This window comes from Erythrolamprus reginae, chromosome 1 (assembly GCF_031021105.1).
Source record: "Erythrolamprus reginae isolate rEryReg1 chromosome 1, rEryReg1.hap1, whole genome shotgun sequence".
In the NCBI taxonomy this organism is placed as follows: domain Eukaryota; kingdom Metazoa; phylum Chordata; class Lepidosauria; order Squamata; family Dipsadidae; genus Erythrolamprus; species Erythrolamprus reginae.
The window spans coordinates 397,795,629-397,818,600 of NC_091950.1; the positions used below are offsets into that span (position 1 = coordinate 397,795,629).

The window sequence follows — 22,972 nt, forward strand, 5'->3', positions numbered from 1 at the left end:
AAAGTAGTATATTCTGCACAGACTACCCAACTGGTCAGAGAAATTAGGATTGATCAGATCTTGGTGGGAAACCAGAAGGAAAGCCAACTAAGAGAAGGAGTACATCCATGTTCTTGCACAGTTGTCATACAGAAAGTCAAAGATCATCTAACATTAAAAAAAATATACAAAAATGGTCCTACATATGAACGAAGTACATTGCAACTGAATGTTAGAAAGGATGTTGAACAGCAATTCAACAGAATAATAATTACAGGTAATATTTGACTTAAGATCACAACTGGGACCAAAATTTCTGTTGCTAATTTCTGGTTGTTGAGTTGTCTGAGTTTATGACCTTTTTGTACAGTTGTTAAGCAAATCACTCCGGTACTTAAGGGAATCATGCAGTCATTAAGCAAATCCAGTTTCCCTCATCAACATTGCTTTTTGGAAGCCAGCTGGGAAGGTCTCAAAGGATTATCACATGATGCTGCAACTGTTGTAAATACATGCCAAGTTACCAAGTGTCCAAATTTTGAACACACAACTGTAGAAATACTGCAACAGTTGTACAATAAGGGCAAGAACCAGTTGTCACTTTTTTTCCCACGCCACTGTAACTTCACACACACTAAAAGGAATGGTTGTAAGTTGAGGACCACCTGTACCAAAAACTACAAGCTCCTGTGCTCAAGATGTCTGGTAGCCATCTGATGGGATGCTTTAATCTGGATTCTTGCAGGGAATTTCAGTGTTCCCTTATGTCAGTGTTTCCCAACTTTGGCAACTTGAAGATATTTGGACTTCAGCTCCCAGAATTCCCCAGCCAGCATCCGCTGGGTGGGGAATTCTGGGAGTTGAAGTCCAAATATCTTCAAGTTGCCAAGGTTGGGAAACACTGCCTTATGTTATGTATCATTCTAAGAATACTGAATGAGAATCAGCCTGATGATGATAGCAAAGGTTCTGTCTTCTGGAAAAGTACTTGTTATACATATGTTATCATTTACACCTTTCTTAAAGTTATTCTTATCAAGAGCAAACGGGAGGATATCAAAGCCAACAGAACCTTCTGCTCTCCAAGCCCACTGGCCAGAGAAGACCCAAAAATGCAACTATCAGGCCTGGTTGTGTTGTATGGACCTTTTGTTTCAGCAAGAGGGGCAGTGTGATTTTAATTGTTTCCTCAGCCTTTAAGCGAAAGGCAGGAATCGGGCAGCCACCCAATGTAACATCTCCCCCCCCCCCCACTTTTGGCGGGAAGAGATGGCTAGAACCTGCCCCATCAGACAGGCCGTCAATCAGCTCTGCCTCAACAGTGCCGATGATTAATTAATCAATTATTATATTAATTAATTATATTAATCAATTAATTATACATTGATTAATTAACTACAACAATTTATTGGCTATTTGATTGGTTAAGTACTATTAACTATTCCCACATTAATTTGTTAGCTATAAACTAAATGGTGGTGTTGGCTATTTGATAGGTTAAGCACTGTTAACTATTCACACATGGATTAATTTGATTAATATTATAATATTATAAGCATATAATATGCTATACATTAATTAGTTTAATTAATATTGTTAGATATGGACTGATTACTGACATTAATTAATCCATTTGTCGGACACTCTTTATTAACCATGCCCCCAAAATAACTAAAAAAATATTCCACAATCAAGCCCTCACAAAACGATGACCGCCCTCTACCAACGACGGCTTATACTATAAAGGTAATAAAATGATTGACGGCGGCGTCCGTTGGAAAAAAGCCGGTCGGCCTCACGCGGGCCTTCCACCGTCCGTTGGCCTGAGGGGCGGGGTGGGGGGGCGAGGCAGGCGGAGAAGGCGAGCGGGCGCGAGGCGGCCTCGAAAGCCTCGGTGGCGGCTTCCCCGCAGACCGAGCCACCTCGATGGAGGACCCACTGCTCTCAGCCGCGCCCATTAACCCCAACAACTTCCCCGCCAAGCTGTGGCGCCTGGTCAACAGCCCCCGCTTCCGCTCCATCCGCTGGGACGCCCGGGGCGAGGGACTCCTCATCGACCAGCCCTTGTTCGAAGCCGAGCTGCTGGGCGCGGGCGGCAGCGGGATGGCCGTGGCGGTAGGAGGCGGCCCTGGAGGCGACAGCGCCGGGCCCCCCTCCGCCGGCGGCTCTCCGGTGTCCCCGTCGTCGTCGTCGTCCGCCTCCTCCTCGCCGGAGCTGTTCAAGACGACCAATTTCACTAGTTTCATCCGGCAGCTCAATTTGTACGGCTTTCGCAAAGTGGTGCTAGGCCCGCCGGGAGGCAGCGGGGGCTCTTCGTCTGGCGGCGGGTCCACCGCCGGCGCCTCAGCCGCCGCCGCTGCCGCCGCCTCGGCCCCCGGCGGGCCCTTGCACCATTTTCACAGCCCGCACTTTCGCCGCGACCGGCCCGATCTGTTGGTGCACCTCAAACGCCTGACTAGTGCCAACAAGGCCAAGCTCGCCGCGGGCCTGGAAGTCACTAGCCGGCCGCCCAACCGCTTCCAGCGCCTCCTCAGCACCTCCCTTCACGGTGGCGAGGCCCTGCTCAGCCAGCAACATCAGCACCATCACAATCCCCCGCCGGCACATGCAGGGGCCGTGGCTGCCAAGAACGACAGCAAGCCCGGTGAGAGAGGAGGGCGTGATGGTCACCGCCATGAACGGCACCTTCTCCCTTGTGCAATGAGAAAGTTACTAACGATGACAGCCATATGGTCATAACAAATAAAGGTTCAGTCAGGGTTGGTCACATGGTACTGAGCACTTGCAGAGTGCGCCTTGAGCAACCAGTCTGCCAGAGTTCAGCCCCAGTTCAAATGGGAAGCATGTGCAGAAGCTCTCCCATTCCATCAACATTTAGCATCTAAATGTTTATTTAAAAAAAACAAAGAGTTACTGCCTTTCATTTTAAGAATAGTGAGCTTTCTCTGTGCCCTTAAGGCTGAAGGGCAGTGGTTCTCAACCTTTCTAATGCTGCAACCCCATAATACAGTTCCTCATGTTGTGGTGACCCCCAACCATAAGTCTAGCGCCAATTCTCCCAACACAGCTTTAAGCTGATTGGCAGGAAGGTCAGAGGGACACCCCCACTGTAAGCACCTGATAGGTCAGATTGAAAAAAATACATTCCAATTTGTCAGAATAGAAGCTTTATTTCCTAACACCATGGGAAATTTGCCTTTTCCCATGGTCTTAGGTGACCCCTGTGAAACTGTCATTCAACCCCCAAAGGGGTCCAGACCCCGAGGCTGAGAACCACTGCTGTACAGGTACTCCTCAACTTACAACAGTTTGCTTAGGGTCTTTTCAAAGTTACAACCACTTAAAATCATTTTTCGCACTTAGGACCGCTGGAGCACCCCCATGGTCACATGATTTACATTCGGATGGTTGACAACTGGTTCATATTTATGATGGTTGCAATGTCCAGGATCATGTGATCATACTTTTGAGACCTGACAAGCAAAGTCAGTGCGAAATCTAGATTCACTTAGCAAGCAAGTTAACTAATTTACTTAACATATGTAGCAAGAAATGTCGTAAAATGGGCCAAAACTCAAATTTCTTGCTTAGCAACATAAATTCTAGGCTCAATTGTGGTTGTAAGTTGAGGACTACCTATATTTATATGTCATTTTTACCCCAACTGGACCGCTATTTGCTCAACTTAAACATTCTGGGTTTGCATATTAAGTATGAAACACATAAGTCAAGATTAATCCAGTCAAATATGATTGGCTCTTCAGTATCTCATAGGAATAAACCTATAACTCACTGGCTTTGTTCACAAAACACACTTAACCAGATTAATTAAAGTTCTAGTGGCTGTGTTTGCACAACATATAAGCTTGATTGCTACTAGTTTCCATTAGCTTTTATGTGGCCTAGTATGTTATTCAAAGCCACACTGATTAGTCAATTGTTCAATGTATTATATGAATCAGAAAATGAATTTTCTGTAACCAAGTTAACTATTGTGTGAATAAAGCCATGTAATCACTAAAGAAGCAATATGAATCACCCAAGGGCCCTGGTTCAAATCTTTGGTTATTCAATGTCAATGCAGAATCCGTTCAGTACTATGTTGAAGTCTGGTGATTAAAGACCTTTACTCTGCCATGCATATTTTATACAGGTAGTCCTCAAATTACAACCTTTTGTTTAGTGACCATTTGAAGTTACAATGGCACTAAAAATAGTGACATGACCATTTTTCACACTTATAACTGTTGTAACATCCCCCTGGTCACATGATATACATTCAGATGCTTGACAGTTGACTTCTATATAAGATGGTTGCAATGTCCCAGAGACGTGATCACTTTTTTCATTCTGACAAGCAAAGTCAATGGGGAAATTAACATCCATGTCACTAATTTCACAACTGCAGTGATTCACAACTGTGACTAGAAAAGTTGTAAAATGGGATAAAGCGCTTAACAAATTTCTCACCTAGCAACATAAATTTTGGCCTCAATTGTGGTATAAGGTTGAGGACTATCTGTATTTAAGTAGTTAGAAGTCTGTGAATAGAAGATTTTTAGCTATAGAATCTCCGCTCCTCCAATATATTAAATAAGGTTTTAAATTAGATTTCATTGAAGTCAAAATTATTATAGAAATAAATGCTTGCAGAATAGAAACATTTATTTAATGTTAAAGATATCCCCAAATAAATCTTCGTACTACGACACACTTCTATAACAAAATCTCACACAACTTTCAGTCACAATTTATTGCATCGTACTAAAAGACCAAAGAAAAGTCCATTTTGAATCCACTCTGCCTGAAAAAATGTTAAAGCCAAATGTTAAACCTAAAATAGTGTTTTTAAACAATTATCTCCTGCTCTGCAGATTTAAGCTGTGCAGTGCCTTTCAAGGCTGATAGATTTAATGAGGATTCACCTATTCATTTAGTACACCTGCTCGATGAATATTCAGAATAATCATCCCTACTTGAAACCACTCTGCCAAATCTTTAAATAACCTGACCAGTTGGGTTTATATCATGAAAAATTAAAAAATAGGTTTGAGCTTAGCACATTTTGTGCATCCAGCCAATTCATTTTATAAATATTAATTAAAATATGATTTAATTGCATATTTTCTTTTCCTCAAACAATGCTGGGTAATTCATTTTTTAAAAAAAATCTGAAAAAACTGTAAAAGTTTACCTGGCTTATTTGGAACAAGATACATGTTTTATGCATGTTCCATTTGTTTCATCTTTTGTTAGAATATGCTTGCAGTGATTCCTTTCTTGCAGCTTTTAAATAATTGGTGCTGTATGTATTTCATACTATTACCATTGTGTTAGTTAATGCAGCTCTTTTTTCAAGTCTCCATATCACTGAAAAATGAGCATCAAATTTACTAGTTGCTATGACTATAAAGGTAAAGGTTTCCCCATTCAGCCATGTCCAACTCTAGGGGGCGGTGCTCATCTGTTTCTTAGCTGAAGGACCCAACATTATCCTTGGTCATGTGGCCAGCATGGCTACATGTTAAGGCATATGGAACGCTGTTACTAAAATAATATCTATCTATCTACTGCAAACTTTCAAAATGCTAGATAGCTAGGAGCTGGAGCAAGTAACGAGCACAGCATATGGCACTTGGGTCTCAAACCTGGGCTGTCATTGACAAATTCACTCTCTTTAACAGCTGAGCCAATGTGTCCTCTTTTGCTATGGCTTTAGAAACATTAAATAATACTTGTCAGCCATAGGACCAGGATGAAAATAGATTAAATTATTCATCAAGATCAATTGGAGATTACTAGCAGGTTAATAAAATCTAAACAAAAAGAACAGAAGCAGGCATTCTATAATATTTTCTCCATTTTTAATAGGGTATATTATTTTTTTATTTAGACCCAGTATCGCAGAGGAGAAAAAGTAGAAATGTCACAAACAGCTAGAAGAAGTATTTCACAGATGGTCATTATAAGCTTAGAACTATAAATTATCATTTTTAATTGCATCCATTATCAGGATGATTTCATGTATTGCTACACAAATATACCCATGTAAGAAAATAACACATATATTACAAAAAGTAATAAATACACGTGTAACGGTTTCGGTAAAATGAAGACCCACATTGTTGGTGGCAATATGCTGACACTAAACCACTCAGACAGTGCTGTTAAGCATTATGGAGTGGTATATACATCTGAATGCTACTGCTATTGCTATTGCCAAAATACTTCTTGTAATTGTAAAATAATAAAATGAGGTTTGATAAAACAGCAAAAAACAGGTTCTGTTTATAGATAATCCTTTAAATAATTTAACTGAACAGCATCTAGCACGTTAAAGCAATGAGAGAATAGTAACTCTTAGAATATTTGAATTATCCAATGTAAGTCTGAAACAATGATTATGATGAATCTCATTTGGGATGAAAAAGATATCGCTCTCTTTCCAAATAAGATTACTACTGAGAGTTTATTAGCACCAGGACTTCAGTTGAAAATTTCCTCAGGCTGTTAAACAGCAGAAAGTAGTCTTTTGCATATTCTGGTCCAAAATGTTTTAAAGGATATTACTAGTTCTCTATATGCAGTCCAAAATAAACAATAAGCCAATGCATTTTTTAAAATCACATACTTCCAGTAGGTGACAATTCCTTAATTGCCCAGTCTGTTCTGGAACAATTATAGTTTCTCAGTAAAGTTGGCTTCATATAGAATGTACTGCTGTAACACACAGGTAGTGTAAGTAGAGTAAGGTATGTGTCATTTGATAGTGTGATCTTCAAGAATAGGTGTAAATGCTCTAGCCCACAGTAATATGTCTATAAATTTAGACTAGTGCATTATTTATTTATAAAATTTATATAGCCATCCATCTCACCAAAGGCAACAATGAGCAGCATACAACAGAGATAGCAACAAATATGTGTGTGTGTGTGTGTGTGTGTGTGTGTGTCTGTGTGTTTTCGTAGATTTTCACGGGTACAGGTATGAAGGTCTTGGCATATTCGGGTTTCTTCCCGTGTAGGATTCAGAGATTTCTGGCAACGTTTCGACGAGGTCCCACTCGTCATCTTCAGGCTGGTGCTTCTGTCCTTGTTCTAGGGCGAACACAGCAAGACCTGAGCTGCCTTCCCTCTATAAATACTGGTGGGGGGTGTGGTTTGATGGCTCAGCAGCTGTGTTGAAACTTCCTGGTGAGTCAGTGGGGTAACCAACCCTCATTAACAAACGTACCTCAGCCATACAAACTGAAACCAGACTCAGAACAACACAGGACACTACCACCAATCACCTCCACCAGACCCAAACCCACATCCACCCTACAGACCAAATACGACCACCACCCAGAAGCCAAACTATAGCAGTGCTCCCAACTGTTGCAGCCCCCTCTGACTTACACACAAAGCAAACCGACAAACACCATAAACACACGACCAGACCACAAACTCGCATCCAAACAAAAATTGTTACACCCCAGACACACATTACAAAACAGCTAAGTAGCCTGCAAGCTCCAACTACTCAGGATATCACCCCCAATCCACAAACATCAACTAATCAGCATACATAAATTACATCAACGATCCCAGGTGTTACCCCACTGATTGGATACTGTAGCCTAGAGGGTAATTCTCTGCCTTACAAGGCAAAGGTTGCAAGTTCAAGTCCCAATAAGGGTATGGCTAGCTGATGAGGCCAAAATAAGGCTGAAACAGGGCTATCCTAGTCTCCCTTAATTTTCAAATTCAGCAAAAACATGTGACATATATATATCTCCCAGATTATTATTAGTGTTAAATATTATTAAAAAGGGGCCTATCATATTTGATTCTGAAATTGATACTCCTAATATCAAATTAAATATAGGAATCAGGGGGGGGGGGTGACAAATCAGTACATCAATCCAGATTATGTTATCACTCTAGACCAGTGATGGCGAACCTTTTTTTCCTTGGGTGCTGAAAGAGCATGTGTGCGTGCTGTATCATTTGATGAAAACTAATATAGGCAAACATGTTTAGCCGTTATTCTACAATATTAGAGACTTAGTGGCTTCCGACATATGTTTGATAGTACATCAAATTTCTCATTTTTCTCTCCATCTTCAGCTCCATTGACTTTAGAACAGGTTCATCGATCTTTTCGGCGAGACAGTTTATCTCCTTATTCCTACCTGTCACCATCATCTCACAACCAAAATGCTTTTCCACTGAAAGGTTCCGATCGGACTCCTTTTCCTCCCAGAACATGGCAGAACTCTCTTGGAATGCTCCCAGGTCAGGTGGAGACATCAGCTTTTTCAGACAAAGGTGTTCCATTTCCTGTGTTGCAGAGGTTCCCAACAGAAGTAACTTACACTCTGCAGCCCAGCTCTACATCTGTGCATATTCAACAAGGGCCGCAGACAATGGCCCCATCTTCCCAGAAATATACCAGTTATGCAGCTTCAGCTCCATACTCCCAAGCTTACTATCCAACAGGTAACATGTTCCAATATTAGTTTATTTCATCAAAAGTTTAAGAGTGTGCTTTAAAAAGTTTACAAGCAACAACCTCCAGCAAGGCTCCCATGCAACCACAAAACTATTAAAATATCTGTTATATAAAAATACAGATGCAAATTTGTAATAATGTATATAGTATGGAGATCATTTCATTGTAGGATTTGTGATAAGGTATCCCTGATAATATAGAAATGCCATGGAAAATCTGCTTGTTATTTAGACAAAAAGAGCCATGGGGAAAATTTGGGGCTTCTATGTCCTGCCCACTATTGTATTACAGCTATTTTTTGTGACCACTGGCTGTGCCACCTGCAGCTAATAGAATGAAGCAGTAATAGTCCAACAATACCTGAATTTATAGTTTTTTCTTATCTCCGCAATAGTAATCATTTGTTTCAATGCAATGTAAAAATCCAGCAAAGAGCTATCATCAAAAATACTGATGGCAGCTCCCCACCATTCTTTTAGCTGGAAATGTAAGAAAAAAGAACATAGCCTGGAATTTATAATTTAATCTGCACTCAAGTTTATACTTTAGAATTGTGTTTACTATGGAATCACACATCTACTTTTTAAATATTTGATATTTGTTGTGATCTACCCCAAACATCTATACTCAATTATTTTCAATAATGTCAGGAAATAGCAGTGTTTTGATTTATGACTTACCAGTAAGTCTAAAAGTTATTTCATATGTATTCAGAATCCATGTCATACACTTTGATCATAGACTAATGAAGTATTTACAATATGTCTATTTTTTAAACTTCAAATACCCTGGAAATCTGCTGCACAGATCCATAAACTATGCAGTGTTTCTAGTGTAAGTCACCATACAAAGGAATACATTTATTTAATGTTTACATTGCACCCACTGAAGTTTTAGCAGGGACTTAGGGCTCTGTCATATTAGCTTTTGCTGTTCATATTAGTTAAAGCAGCCCTGGGGTTTTACCTTAACACAACAAGCAAACAAAATGTTCAGACAGACTGTTCTATTTTAAACACCAGTGCTGTCAAAGCTGTGCTCTTCTACTGAGGTCATAAGCAGACACTTGGTTAAAAATGACTTCTGAGCAGTAGGATTATAAGCTTGTTCAACATCAAACAATAGAGAAGATTCATTCAACACAATCATGTTTCTGAATGACAGTCTGATTATTTACATCTGAAACTTATTTTGAAAGTTGTTCTTTACTGGTTCTATAAATTAGTTGTGTACAGTATCCAGTGAGTTTGAATATTATCACTAAATGCTGATCTTTTCTTTCCCTTATTTATTATTTATTCAATTTTTATGCCGCCCTTCTCCTTAGACTCAGGGTGGCTTACAACATGTTAGCAATAGCACTTTTTAACAGAGCCAGCATATTGCCCCCACAATCCGGGTCCTCATTTTACCCACCTCAAAAGGATGGAAGGCTGAGTCAACCTTGAGCCAGTGATGAGATTTGAACCGCTGACCTTCAGATCTACAGTCAGCTTCAGTGGCCTGCAGTACAGCACTCTACCTGCTGTGCCACCCTGGCTCTTATGCAATAGAAGTAGTTCTTAACTTATGACCGGAGTGGGCTACTGCCTGGGTGGGGGGAATGCTGTGGGATAGCGAAAATGGAGCTCCACCCCAGAGCACCCGATTTGCACTGAAAGATGCTGAAAGAAAATGCAGGGTGTCCTGCATAAGCCACACGTACAGTGTAGTAGTAAACATTTTGTTAGCCCTTCACTGCTTACGGCCATAATTGAATCCAAAATTTCTATTGCTAAGCAAAACAAGTGAGTTTTGCCATATTTTATTTATTAAAATTTTAAACTTTTTGACCTTCCTTGCCATAGTTGTTTAGTGAATCACTGCCGTTATTAAGTTTGTAACCCAGTTAAGTGAATTGGGCTTCATTGACTTCGCTTGTCAGAGGGTCATAAAAGGTGATCACATGACCTTGGGACACTGCAACTGTCATTAATATGAACCAGTTGTCAAGCATTTGAAGTTTGATCACATAACCATGGATAATATAGTGTAAAAAGCAATTATAATCATTTTTCCAGTGTTTTGTAACTTTGAATGAATGGTTGTAAGTTAAGTTGTATTTACCTTCATAAATTCCACAATACTCCTTGGTGATGTTCTGCCTTTAAAAGTTTACTAAAGAAATTATCATTGAGTGATAACTAGCTGACTTTCTATATATATTGGGCTTTGTAATTGCGAAACAACTGCACACGCTTTTGTTTTCATGGACTCAAAAATTGGTTTATATAAAACATATTAATGACCCAGTGGTGGGATAAATAGAAATAGAATAATCTTTGTTATGCATTCTTCTGCATTTGCCAATTTGAAGACTGCAGTATCTGGATCCATCCAGGCTAAGTAGCTAGTCCAGGTTTAAATTTTAGGTTTAGTGAATTTTATCACAGGGCCAGGCTTTAAGACAGGGTGCTCTAGAAAGCACAATTCTTTACAAGACTATGTTTGGCGCCCCAACTCTGAACCTACCGTAGCTATACACAAATTTTGGATTAATAAAGAATTTACTCGAGTCTTTTTTCACGTTTCTTATGTTTGGGCTGCTATATATCAACTATGGGACTCAAGACATGGTGTTGATTTGGGAGAGAGGATATGTATTAGTATATTTTACCCAGTGGAGAACTATTTTCAGTTTTCCTCTTATACTTAAAGAACCCTTTCAAACAATGTGTTTAAAACATATAAATCATTTACTTAAGGGAAGGAATTAGTCCTCAGATCATGTCTGCTTTTTCTATAGCCCATCTCTGCTGATCCTATACTATACCATAATCCACTGCTAGATTACATTTGAGAAAACTGTAATAGTATTAAAAGCAATTCAGAAAACCCTTTTAATTGAGAATATTATTTCTGCCTTTTAATTTTTTTTCTTTTCTTTCTAGCTGTATTACAATGTTGTTCTCCACCAACCCACATGGATCCCTTAAGTGGTTGTGGTAGTCCTACAGCCTCAATCTATACACACTGCAGCTATTTTCAGGTGAATGAATTGGCTAACTTCCAGTGACCTATCTAAGGCATGTCCAATGCAATATATTGTAAGCTTTTCTGAATCCTGACCTTGATGGCATGTCATAACATAGTGAAGTTTTGAAAATTCACTTTTTTTCTATAGTAGTTAGCTGTATGGTATTAAGATTAAAAAGTAAATTTAAGAAACATCAAATTGATTCCATCTTAGTCACAAGTTTATTATATCTGTGGCTGAACACGTAAAATTTTTGTTCATGGTAAATTATTTCAATTAGAAATTTCTTGTTTACAAAAACAAAAAAATAGTTGTAGAATGATATATAATATTTAAAAATGCTGTTAAGCATTTTCTTTTGAAGGAAAATAGTTCCTAAAAGCATAAACATCTATATTTAAATGTTCTGTATTAATTGTTTTGACTCTGAACTAATATAAATTATTCACACAATAGACTTTCTCCCAAGATTTCTGAAGATTAATGTCAGGAAGCCCAGTTCAAATTCAGTCTCTGAATTATATTAGTTATATTAAATTCAAATAATATTTAGTTGTTTATTTCCTTAGAACCTTTCCTTTTAGAGATAAATTACAAAGAGGATGCCATTTGTTAATGAAGACTTTGGAGTCTTCATTAACACTTTTCCCCCCAAAAATAAATACAGTGGTACCTTAACTTACAAACTTAATTTGTTCCGTGACCAGGTTCTTAAATAGAAAAGTTTGTAAGAAGCAGCAATTTTTCCCATAGGAATCAATGTAAAAGCAAATAATGCGTGCGATTGCGGAAACCACAGAGAAGGTGGAGGCCCTGTTTCCTCCCAGGAGATTCCTAGAGAGGCCCCACGGAGCCTTCCCCCACTTTTTCCGGCCCTGTTTCCTCCCAAGAGATTCCTAGAGAGGCCCCACAGAAGCTTCTCCGTCTTTTCTGGTTACATTTTCGGAGGCTCGGGTTTGTAAGTGAACAATGATTCTTGAGAAGAGGCAAAATAATCTTGAACACTAGGTTCTTATCTAGAAAAGTTCGTAAATAGAGGTGTTTGTAGGTAGAAGTACCACTGTTCTTTTTTCCCAAAAGTATTGTAGACAGCATATGCTAAAGACAAATGTATCATTGGGTTATATAGTCTTGTTTTACTCATCGTTGCTAAAATGCACAACTAAATGTCTGTGTCTCACTAGAATCCAGCAATGCAATCTTCATATCCAGTTGAATTTTTGCCTTCTAATTGGTCCTGCAACACTTCTGATGAAAACAAGAAGACAGAAGTCAATCTAGAAGCTGTCTTCCAGATTGTTGATGAAATGCATTCATCCCCAAAGCTGGAAATGGTAAAAGTAGAACCAGTGGAGAACCAATGTCCAACTTCACAGTCAAATCGAAACCAGCAATTAATAGTTAATTCAGGGAATAGTGATACAGCTTCTTCAGGTCAAACCAGCCACTTAGAACCTCTAACACCTGTAGGCTCAGATATCACATCCTTTGTTGTAGAATCTGAACAAGCTATAGCCTGCTCCTTGCCACAGTCTCCAGAGTTTATCTATGCTATTCAAACCACAGAACCTGTGGAGAATACCACAGCTCAAATAGTGCAACAGCCTACAGTCACACCACAAACATTAGCAAAGGTCAAAGAACAACTGAACCAGTCTTCTGCAGTGTCTCCCATGGTATTTGTTCAAGAGGAGCTTCCATTCAGTCAGCCACAGGTAGGGAACAATGATATATTCTGGACTGATAATCTCATCTCCATGTTCTTCAGTAGTAAGCCGATATTTAAATTAGAATTAAAACAAAATATTTCATGGCGTCATCAAATCGTTGATTTTCAAAATTATAAAATACAAATATTGCTTAATGTGCACAATTGAATATAATATTCACTATTAAAGTTTTGTTAAAACAAATTCACCTGTGTTCATATAACATACTTGACAGGTCAGTTAAAAACCAGCAGCTGTGTTTACACAACTTTCTAAGGTTAATATTTGGTTAATATTAACTTTGCCTAGCTTTTTTGTCACTCAGCATGTTGTGTGAACCCGGCCAGTTTCATTAGTTATTGTTGACTGAATTGTGTAAACTCAGAAAATGAGCAATTTAAAAACAAGTTTATTGCATGATTGCAGTCATAATATTAAGATTATTGTCATGATCATAGGTCAAATTGTAACTAAGGAAGTCTGAACTCAAATCCTCTATCCCAAAATTTTTATTGGCCTGCCTTAGACCAATTACCCAGGGCAGGTTATACAAGTTGCGTTAAACTATAGTTTGTTTAATTTGGTTCATAAAGTATTCTAAACTATATTCAGTAACTTCTTATCAATTCTGAGGGTTCTGTTCCCCTCCAACTAGTTAATTGGAGATGATAGATTTAATACTTTATGGGACAAAAAGATTTAGGGTTCACTAAGTCATGCATCACAGCATTAAGAAATGGCAGAGAATATTTGAAAATTGTGTTTCTAAAACATTTTTACCATTATGTATTACTAAAATGATGCCTATTTGGATGACACTGGCAATTAAAATAAGAGGGATAATTTTAAGAGTAAAATTTAATTGTTCTTTGAAAGATAGTCTCCTTTTCCACAATAGCCCATATATTCTGTTGGTTGTTCTAAACATATCTTTGCGCGTGTAGCTTTTATAAAGGAATCTTGGATGATAGATTTTCCACTTTTCCTTCTTACCATAAGTCTTTGTTATGGCATCATGTGTGGAAAAGAACAGAAACCCGTGATGGCAAACCTATGGCAAGTGTGGCACAGGTGGCACGCACCTGTGGGCACACGAGCTGTCATCCAGCTCAGCTCCACCACGCATGCATGTGCACCTCCTGCCAGCAGCTGAATTTTAGGTATCTGCTGGGCATGCACAGAGGGCAACGGTGGGGTGGGTCACCTGCGCATGGGGCGTGGGAAATGCTGGGTGCTCTGACTTCCCCCCCAGCCCATTATGGTCCCAGGAGGCTGCAAGGAGGCCTGCTAGGCCCAAACGGGGCGGGGAGTCATGTGCGCATGCACCGGTCGCATAAGGGGTCATGTATGCATGCGGAAGATGTACAGCTTTCGGCACACGATGAGAAAAAGGTTAGCCATCACTGACCAAGACCATCTTGGCCCCCTGGAAAAGTAATGAAATACAGTGTTCCCTCGATTTTCGCGGGTTCGAACTTTGCGGAACGTCTATACCATAGTTTTTCAAAAATATTAATTAAAAAATACTTCGCGGTTCCCCCCCATACCACGGTTTTTCCCACCCGATGATGTCATATGTCATTGTCAGACTTTCGTCTGCCTTTAAAAAACATTTTTTAAAATAAACTTTAATAAATAAACATGGTGAGTAATAATCTGAATGGTTGCTAAGGGAATGGGAAATGGTAATTTAGGGGTTTAAAGTGTTAAGGGAAGGCTTGGGATACTGTTCATAGCCACAAATAGTGTATTTACTTCCGCATCTCTGCTTCGCGGAAATTCGACTTTCACGGGCGGTCTCGGAACACATCCCCCGCAAAAATCAGGGGGACGCTGTAAATATTATATTGTGGACTTCCTTGAAAGGACTTGTGTCGGTTTCTGAAATTTTTGAAATAAAATGTATTGCTTATTTGTGTGTTTTACTTCTTTATAAGGAGGATCCTAATGTAAAGTGTGAGACAAATACATCAGAGACTGTTGCATCCTCAGAACAAATTGGTTTCCTCGTTTCAGAGGTGGGTCCTCTCAACAAAGGTGCCAAAGATTCAGTTTCCTCCATCCAAACCAAAAGCAGAGAAAGAAGGAGCAGTTCACAGAAGGGCAAATCCCCTGGTAAGAATGGTAGGCTTTCGGGGTCTTCTCATATAAATTTAATTATATTGAAATAGCTGAGGCTATGTTTTTCCTCAATTTTAGAGGAATTTTGTTTCTACTAATTCCCTCGACACCTGCATAAAAGGACAGTTAACATGAATTACACTTATTAATAATAATAATAATAATTTATTGGACTTGTATGCCGCCCCTCTTTGAAGACTCGGGGCGGCTCACAACAATAATAAAACAATATAGCAGTAAAACAAATCCAATATTAAAAAACATATAAAAAACCCCAGCAATTAAAACTATGCAGCACATACATACTAAACATAAAATATAAAAGCCTGGGGAAGGATGTCTTAGTTCCCCCATGCCTGGCGATATAGCTGGGTCTTAAGTAATTTGCGAAAGACAAGGAGGGTGGGAGCCGTTCTAATCTCTGGGGGGAGTTGATTCCAGAGGGCCGGGGCTGCCACAGAGAAGGCTCTTCCCCTGGGGCCCGCCAGACGACATTGTTTGGTCGACGGGACCCCGGGAAGGCCAACTCTGTGGGACCTTATCGGCCGCTGGGATTCGTGCGGTAGAAGGTGGTTCCAGGGGTATTCTGGTCCACTGCCATGTAGGGCTTTAAAGGTCATTACCAACACTTTGAATTGTGACCGGAAACTGATCGGCAGCCAATGCAGGCCACGGAGTGTTGCAGAAACATGGGCGAATCTAGGGAGCCTCACGATGGCTCTCGCGGCCGCATTCTGCACAATCTGAAGTTTCCGAACACTTTTCATGGGTAGCCCCATGTAGAGAGCATTGCAGTAATCGAACCTCGAGGTGATGAGGGCATGAGCGACTGTGAGCAATGACTTATCTTTTGTACAAAGATTGAAATACAGGTAGTCTTCGACTTATGACAACTGAGCCCAAAATTTATGTTGCTTAGTTAATTTTGCCTCATTTTGCGACCTTTCCTGCCACAATTGTTAAGTGAATCACTGCAGTTGCTAATTTAGTACCATGGCTGTTAAGTGAATCTGTTTTCCCCACTGACTTTGCTTGTCAAAAGGTCGCTAAAGGAGATCACATGACCCTGGGATGGTAATGATGATGATGATGATACAACAGCACATAGTTGCTAGAAGACCTTGGAGGTCTTCTAGTCCAGTGTTTCCCAACCTTGGCAACATGAAGACATCTGGACTGGCTGGGGAATTCTGGGAGTTGAAGTCCAGATATCTTCAAGTTGCCAAGGTTGGGAAAAACTGTTCTAGTCCAAAGAAGCAATTGCCAATAATCTGAATTTTGATCATGTGACTACAGGGATGCTGCAATGTTATACGTGTGAAAAATGGTCATAAGTCCCTTTTTTTAGCACTGTTTTAACTTTGAATAGTCGCTAAATGAACTGTTCTAAGTTGAGGACTACCTATATTTGTATGGGGCATGTTAATAATTCTGATTATTAATGCATTATTGATCATCCCTCATAATAAATGTTGAATAACCTTCATTCGATTCTGTGAATGAAGAAATGTGCAGAATTGTAGGGGTGGTGGTGGTATTTTTCTGCTCAGTTAGTCCCGCTTATGCTTAGAAGACTTGTGTAGGATTTCAACTGAAGGACAATTTGAGTATTAGATTGACAATCTACAACGTGTTGACCTTTATCTGATCTCTTTATTTTACAATCAAAATATAGTCAAAGATCTGAAAATAATTTAGAGTATCATTTAGGCCTGCTCAATGCAAGGTTTGCAAGACAGAGTGGAACTTCACAGCCATACATATCTAGCAAAGAGAAAACCCAACAATTCCTGAAATAGCTTGTTTAAATGTTAAACAATTGTTATCACAAAGTCTGAACTGTTATCATCTTTTCTGCAATGAAATGTCCGTTGTAATTGCAGTGCTTATGGTTTAGGGCTTGTGTTAAGTATTTTTGGAATGTTTTAAAATCAAAATGTTTGGTAGGAGGACCCACACTTACCTCCCATGTCATAGGTTTTATTCCTGGTGATTTTCATTCACTTTTTTTCTAATCACCATAGTAATTGCCTCTCTGAGAGCTTTCTGTTTTGCTGAAGAAAATTTGGTACTTGGATAATAGGCACCTACAAGGTGGGAGTGCAATTGACAAAATATTGTTGCGATACCACCGTACAAACTCTCTATTTATGTACTTGCACACTGTTGTGATGCAATATGAAAGAGTAGGGCTTATTTCATGACATAGCAACGTCTGTCTAATCATTTTGGCCTCATGATGCTTAGGAATGGATCCTTGTGACTTTAATAATTTCTTCCTTGATAGCACTTTATTTGATCCAGGAATGATATTTCTTCTTGGAGACATGAATTCTTTGGCTTTTGAAATTTTGTTTCAGAAGTATAAAAATTGTGGCAACACCTTCCTCCTTCTGATTATGCTAATCAGATGGAGGAAGGTGCTGCCACAATGCTAATCAGATGTCTCATCTTGAAATACATAGTATGCTGTGATTTCTTTGTTATCTGCTTGGACTGCACTTACATACCGTACATGTGTATTTAAATAAAAATATTAATAGTAACACTTAAACCTGCAGGTTCAGTCTGTTACGTTTCAGCTTTATTTGCTGCCTTTCTGAGAAGGATGTCTGTTTGATATAAAAAAACAGTGTAATTTCAACTCACTACCTTTATTTGGTGTTACAGATTACAAGTTAAAGCCAATGCAGATGAGATCTTTAGCAGCAGCTATATTTATTTATTTGTTTGTTTGTTTGTTTGTTTGTTTGTTTATTAGATTTGTATGCTGCCCCTCTCCGAAGATTCGGGGCGGCTCATAACAGCAATAAAAACAATATAGCAGTGGAACAAATCTAATATTAAAAACATATAAAACCCTATCATTATTTAAAAAACCAAACAGCACATTCATACCAAACATAAAACAAAATATAAAAAAGCCTGGGGGAAAGGTGTCTCAACTCCCCCATGCCTGGCGGTATAAGTGAGTCTTGAGTAGTTTATATTCCCTTATATCTTGATGCTATATATGTAAGGAAGAACTTCCTGACGGTCAGAGCGATCAACCAATGGAACTGCCTGCCAGGGGAGGTGGTGAACTCCCCAACTCTGGACACCTTCAAGAGGAGATTGGACTTCCATTTGGCTGGGGTGCTGTAGGGTTTCCTGCTCAGGCAGGGGGTTGGACTCGATGACCTAACGGTCCCTTTCAACTCTATTAATAAATAAAATAAATACCTACCCTATATTCGTTAACGATAACGATTAACTATTCACCAATATACATAATAGAAAGAGACCACACAAATATAGTTATCTGTAGATTTTCCAGGTGCCCTGTGGTAGAGGATTAATCTTATCATGTCCTAAGGGTGAAGGTCTTAATCCCATCACCCTGGAGTTGAAGTGGGGCAGGGAGCCGCAGGGAGCTGCTTTGTATTTAAAACACGTTTCTCCTCATCCAGAGAAACTTATTCTTCCTTTTCAATATTTCCTAGGATATTTCATTTTTCTAGGAGAGGGGAGGTGCTAACTTCCGTCACCACTTACAAATCCACATCTGCCATGTTCTCCTGTCCATCATTAAATCTTATTTCCAAGCAAGTTCCATGAATCCAGTGTCTTTTTCCCAATTGGAACTGAATCCGGAAGGATATTCCTTACAACAGGGGCTATCTGTGCCGGGAGTCACTGCTCACAGTCACTCATGCCCTCATTACCTCGAGGCTCGACTACTGTAATGCTCTCTACATGGGGCTACCTTCGAAAAGTGTTCGGAAACTTCAGATTGTCCAGAATGCAGCTGAGCAATCATGGGCTTCCCCAGTATGCCCATGTTACACCAACACTCCGCAGTCTGCATTGGTTGCCGATCAGTTTCCGGTCACAATTCAAAGTGTTGGTTATGACCTATAAAGCCCTTCATGGCATCGGACCAGAATACATTCGGGTCCGTCTTCTGCCGCATGAATCCCAGCGACCGGTTAGGTCCCACAGAGTCGGTCTACTTCGGGTCCCGTCAACCAAACAATGTCATCTGGCGGGACTCGGGAAAAGCCTTCTCTGTGGCGGCCCCGACCCTCTGGAACCAGCTCCCCCCGGAGATCAGAATTGCCCCCACCCTCCTTGCCTTTCGTAAGTTCCTTAAAACCCACCTCTGTCGTCAGGCTTGGGGGAACTGAACTACCCTTTTCCCCCTAGGCCTATACAATTTATGCATGGTATGTACGTTTGGTTTTAATAAGGGTTTTAAAATTATTTTAAGCATTAGATTTGTTACATGCTGTTTATTACTGTTGTTAGTTACTGAGTCTATGGAGAGGGGCGACATACAAATCTAACAAACAAATAAGTAAGTAAGTAAGTAAGTAAGTAAGTAAATAAATAAATAAATAAATAAATAAATATAAAATAAATAAATAAATAAAATAATAAAATAAATAAATAAATAAAATAAAATAAAATAAATAAAATAAATAGAAACATAGAAACATAGAAGTCTGATGGCAGAAAAAGACCTCAGGGTCCATCTAGTCTGTCCTTATACTATTTTCTGTATTTTATCTTAGGATGGATATATGTTTATCCCAGGCATGTTTAAATTCAGTTACTGTGGATTTATCTACCACGTCTGCTGGAAGTTTGTTCCAAGGATCTACTACTCTTTCAGTAAAATAATATTTTCTCATGTTGCTTTTGATCTTTCCCCCAACTAACTTCACAGATTTGTAACTAACAGTAACTAACTAAAATATTCTCCCTACAATGTGCAAGAAAGAAAATGCCTAATTTTTCACTGAAACGCTGTTCTGCCGCAGCTGCTGGGGAACTCTAGTTGGCAAATATGGGTTTGGAACCCCATTAATTAAGACAGGCAGGGTACATTTTCTATCTCTTAAGATGTACTATACACCCTAAGAACAAAACTACAGAATAAATATTGGATTGCCATTTGTGTTCTTCCTAGATCTACATTTGCTAGTGGATGTGGCTTGCAAGCAAGAACATTTTCCAAAGGAAGAAGAATTAAGGGAGTGAGAAGTTGATGGAAAGTATGTACAATTGCAGAGCAGTAGCCAGCTGGGGAAGAGCAGTGGCTTTCATTCCAGGAGTATTTTGGGGACTGTTACGACAAATAAAACTCTCTTCCATTGCTCATTTTTGTCACTTGTAAATAATCCTACCACTGTTTTTAATACCTCTTTAATAGGTTTAAATTATTTTTTAACCTGTTTCATTTAACTAATAAACTTATTTGTCCAAATCTGTTAAAAGTGGAAAAGCTGTATTTCAAACAGCTGCCACAATTGTCCCCTTAGGATTGTTCAAATTTCATTTGAAAACTGTTTATCTCATTTTCTAGTTAATTACACAAACGGTTTATTTCTTTCTTCATTTTTCCATCTCTAATAGCTGCTGGATATTTTATGTTAAAGGTACATTCTTGTGTTTTAATAATTTCCTCATTCTAGGGCCAACATAAAACAAATGTTAAGGCTTATGTTGTTTTATTGCTCATCTTAAATGTCTTTGCAAGCTATTTAACTTGTTCGATATGATTGTATTTATTGACAATAGATTTTAAAGAGTAATGACTTTCTACTTGAATGTATTTATGTTGTAATTAGAATACATGCAAATGATGTAGCATGATGAGAATGTGTTTTAAGACTATTCTGATTTCTCAGAACTCTGAAAAATGCGTAAGGATATAATTCCTCAAAAACTCAGATCAGATAGATCTGTTATTCTAATTGACTTTAGTTCCTAGACTTCTTATATCCATTATCTCTCAATAAAAGGCAGGATGAACCAAAGTCAACCACACAAACTCAGCTATAGCTTCATATTGATTTGCAAGATAGTAATATATTATTTCTTACAAAGCTTCCATTGCTTTGATATACTGATTATTTTGAGATAATTCCAATCATTTTTCAGAGGCTCCATTTGTCCATCTATATACATTCAGTCTAATATTACGATAAGAAAATTAAGTGAAGAATAAAATGCTACACAAGCAGTGAGAATATTTAGCAAGGTCTCTGAATTTTTACAAATGGTAAGAGATGCTTGTATATCAGTCCTGACTTAAATTAAAAATAGGCATTTCGTTCAGGTCTGTTGCAGATCCAAATAAATGTTGCAAATACCTGGTTGGACTACAGGAAATAATTGTGTTGTAGCATAGCTTTATTAATAATTCAAAATTATTAATAAAGAACATTTAAATGTGCCTCTATTTTTAAGGCTCAGTCTGGAAATGGTGATATTTATATCTTTACATCTGTCTCTAAACTAACTGAAAAATGAAGCCAAGGAGCTGGATCTCCTACCATATTTATAGATCAGTTATTTGGCTCTTAAGCATTTGTAGAAAAGAAAGAATATTCAAACTGGCAAAAGAGAAAATTATATTCAAAATATTTAAGAAATATGTACAATATTGCTTGATGCTAATACACAGCATAACTCTATCTGGAAAAACCTTCTCAGAACTTTCACAGCTTTCAGCTAAAATGCATTCTATTAATAAATAATAAAAAGGATTACTCCAAAGAAGTCCAGTGTTTGCTATAGTAATACTTAAGTAGGACTACTAGATTTTCTGGCAAAAATCCAGAATAGCTAGACAGCAGAACGCTAGGTTGAATTTTCTGTATCTATATACCATCGTCTAATGATTATCTGAAATTTTGCTGCTTCGGTCTAAATAGTCCTATGGGAGAGTAAAGTATTTGATTTTCATTTGAATAAAATTAAGCACTAAATCACTCCACCCTCAAAAGTGTACTGCACCCTGAAAAGTGTACTAAAGTGAAAAGACACAGTCATTTTAACATTGTATAATAAGCAATTTAAAAGAAAAAAAATTCAGTAACAGCCTACAAATAGATCTTCATTATAATAAAGAACAAATCAAAACATCAAATATCTATATTTTCCTTCTTTTATTTGAAGAAAATTGACCTTTCTCCGTATCTAAATAAAATTATTGCAAAACTGGTTTTCGTATGGAGTTCTGTACATTACTGAATACTTGACTTTCTAGTAACCTGAATGCTGTACCCAGTGGAATTATACCACATCCTAAATTACAGCTTCAACTGGGTAATCTTGCTTTGAAGTTTCCTGTCTGGCCTGTGGTATTACTCACCCAGCTGATGTCAGAAGACAGTAATAGTTGAATTCCAGATTTCTAAAAATCAGCACTACCTAAAATCTTCCTTGCAGTGGCTATTGGGGAAAAAACAACACAACCAAAATTAAGACTTGAAGAAAAGCTATGGTACTAGTTGCAGACTTTAGCTATTCTATTTATAAGCCAATCCTTCTTTCAGGGATGAAATTACTGTAGTTATTTCAATATATGGTTGGGCGGTAGGAAAAGCAAGTAGGATGCTTGGCTGCATAGCTAGAGGTATAACAAGCAGGAAGAGGGAGATTGTGATCCCCTTATATAGAGCGCTGGTGAGACCACATTTGGAATACTGTGTTCAGTTCTGGAGACCTCACCTACAAAAAGATATGGACAAAATTGAACGGGTCCAAAGACGGGCTACAAGAATGGTGGAAGGTCTTAAGCATAAAACGTATGAGGAAAGACAATGAACTCAATCTCTATAGTCTGGAGGACAGAAGGAAAAGGGGGGACATGATCGAAACATTT

General features: G+C 38.7%; 1 protein-coding gene across 1 annotated transcript; it reads left to right on the forward strand.

Moving 5' to 3' along the window:
- The first annotated feature begins 1,840 nt into the window (after nt 1–1,840).
- Nucleotides 1,841–22,234, forward strand: HSF5 (heat shock transcription factor 5). Its single transcript, XM_070742167.1, has 6 exons — nt 1,841–2,623; nt 8,088–8,459; nt 11,403–11,500; nt 12,673–13,203; nt 15,135–15,312; nt 20,270–22,234. The coding sequence occupies exons 1-6, from the start codon at nt 1,906–1,908 to the stop codon at nt 20,338–20,340; spliced, it is 1,968 nt and encodes a 655-aa protein (XP_070598268.1). The 5' UTR covers nt 1,841–1,905; the 3' UTR covers nt 20,341–22,234.
- Nucleotides 22,235–22,972: the final 738 nt, after the last annotated feature.

What these genes read in the sequence shown, in the direction of transcription:
- HSF5 (XM_070742167.1), top strand. Translation starts at nt 1,906, where the DNA reads ATGGAGGACCCACTGCTCTCAGCCGCGCCCATTAACCCCAACAACTTC. An exon ending in CCAAGCTTACTATCCAACAG is followed by an intron (nt 8,460 to 11,402) that starts GTAACATGTTCC and finishes TTTTCTTTCTAG; the next exon opens with CTGTATTACAATGTTGTTCT. An exon ending in CACACTGCAGCTATTTTCAG is followed by an intron (nt 11,501 to 12,672) that starts GTGAATGAATTG and finishes GTGTCTCACTAG; the next exon opens with AATCCAGCAATGCAATCTTC.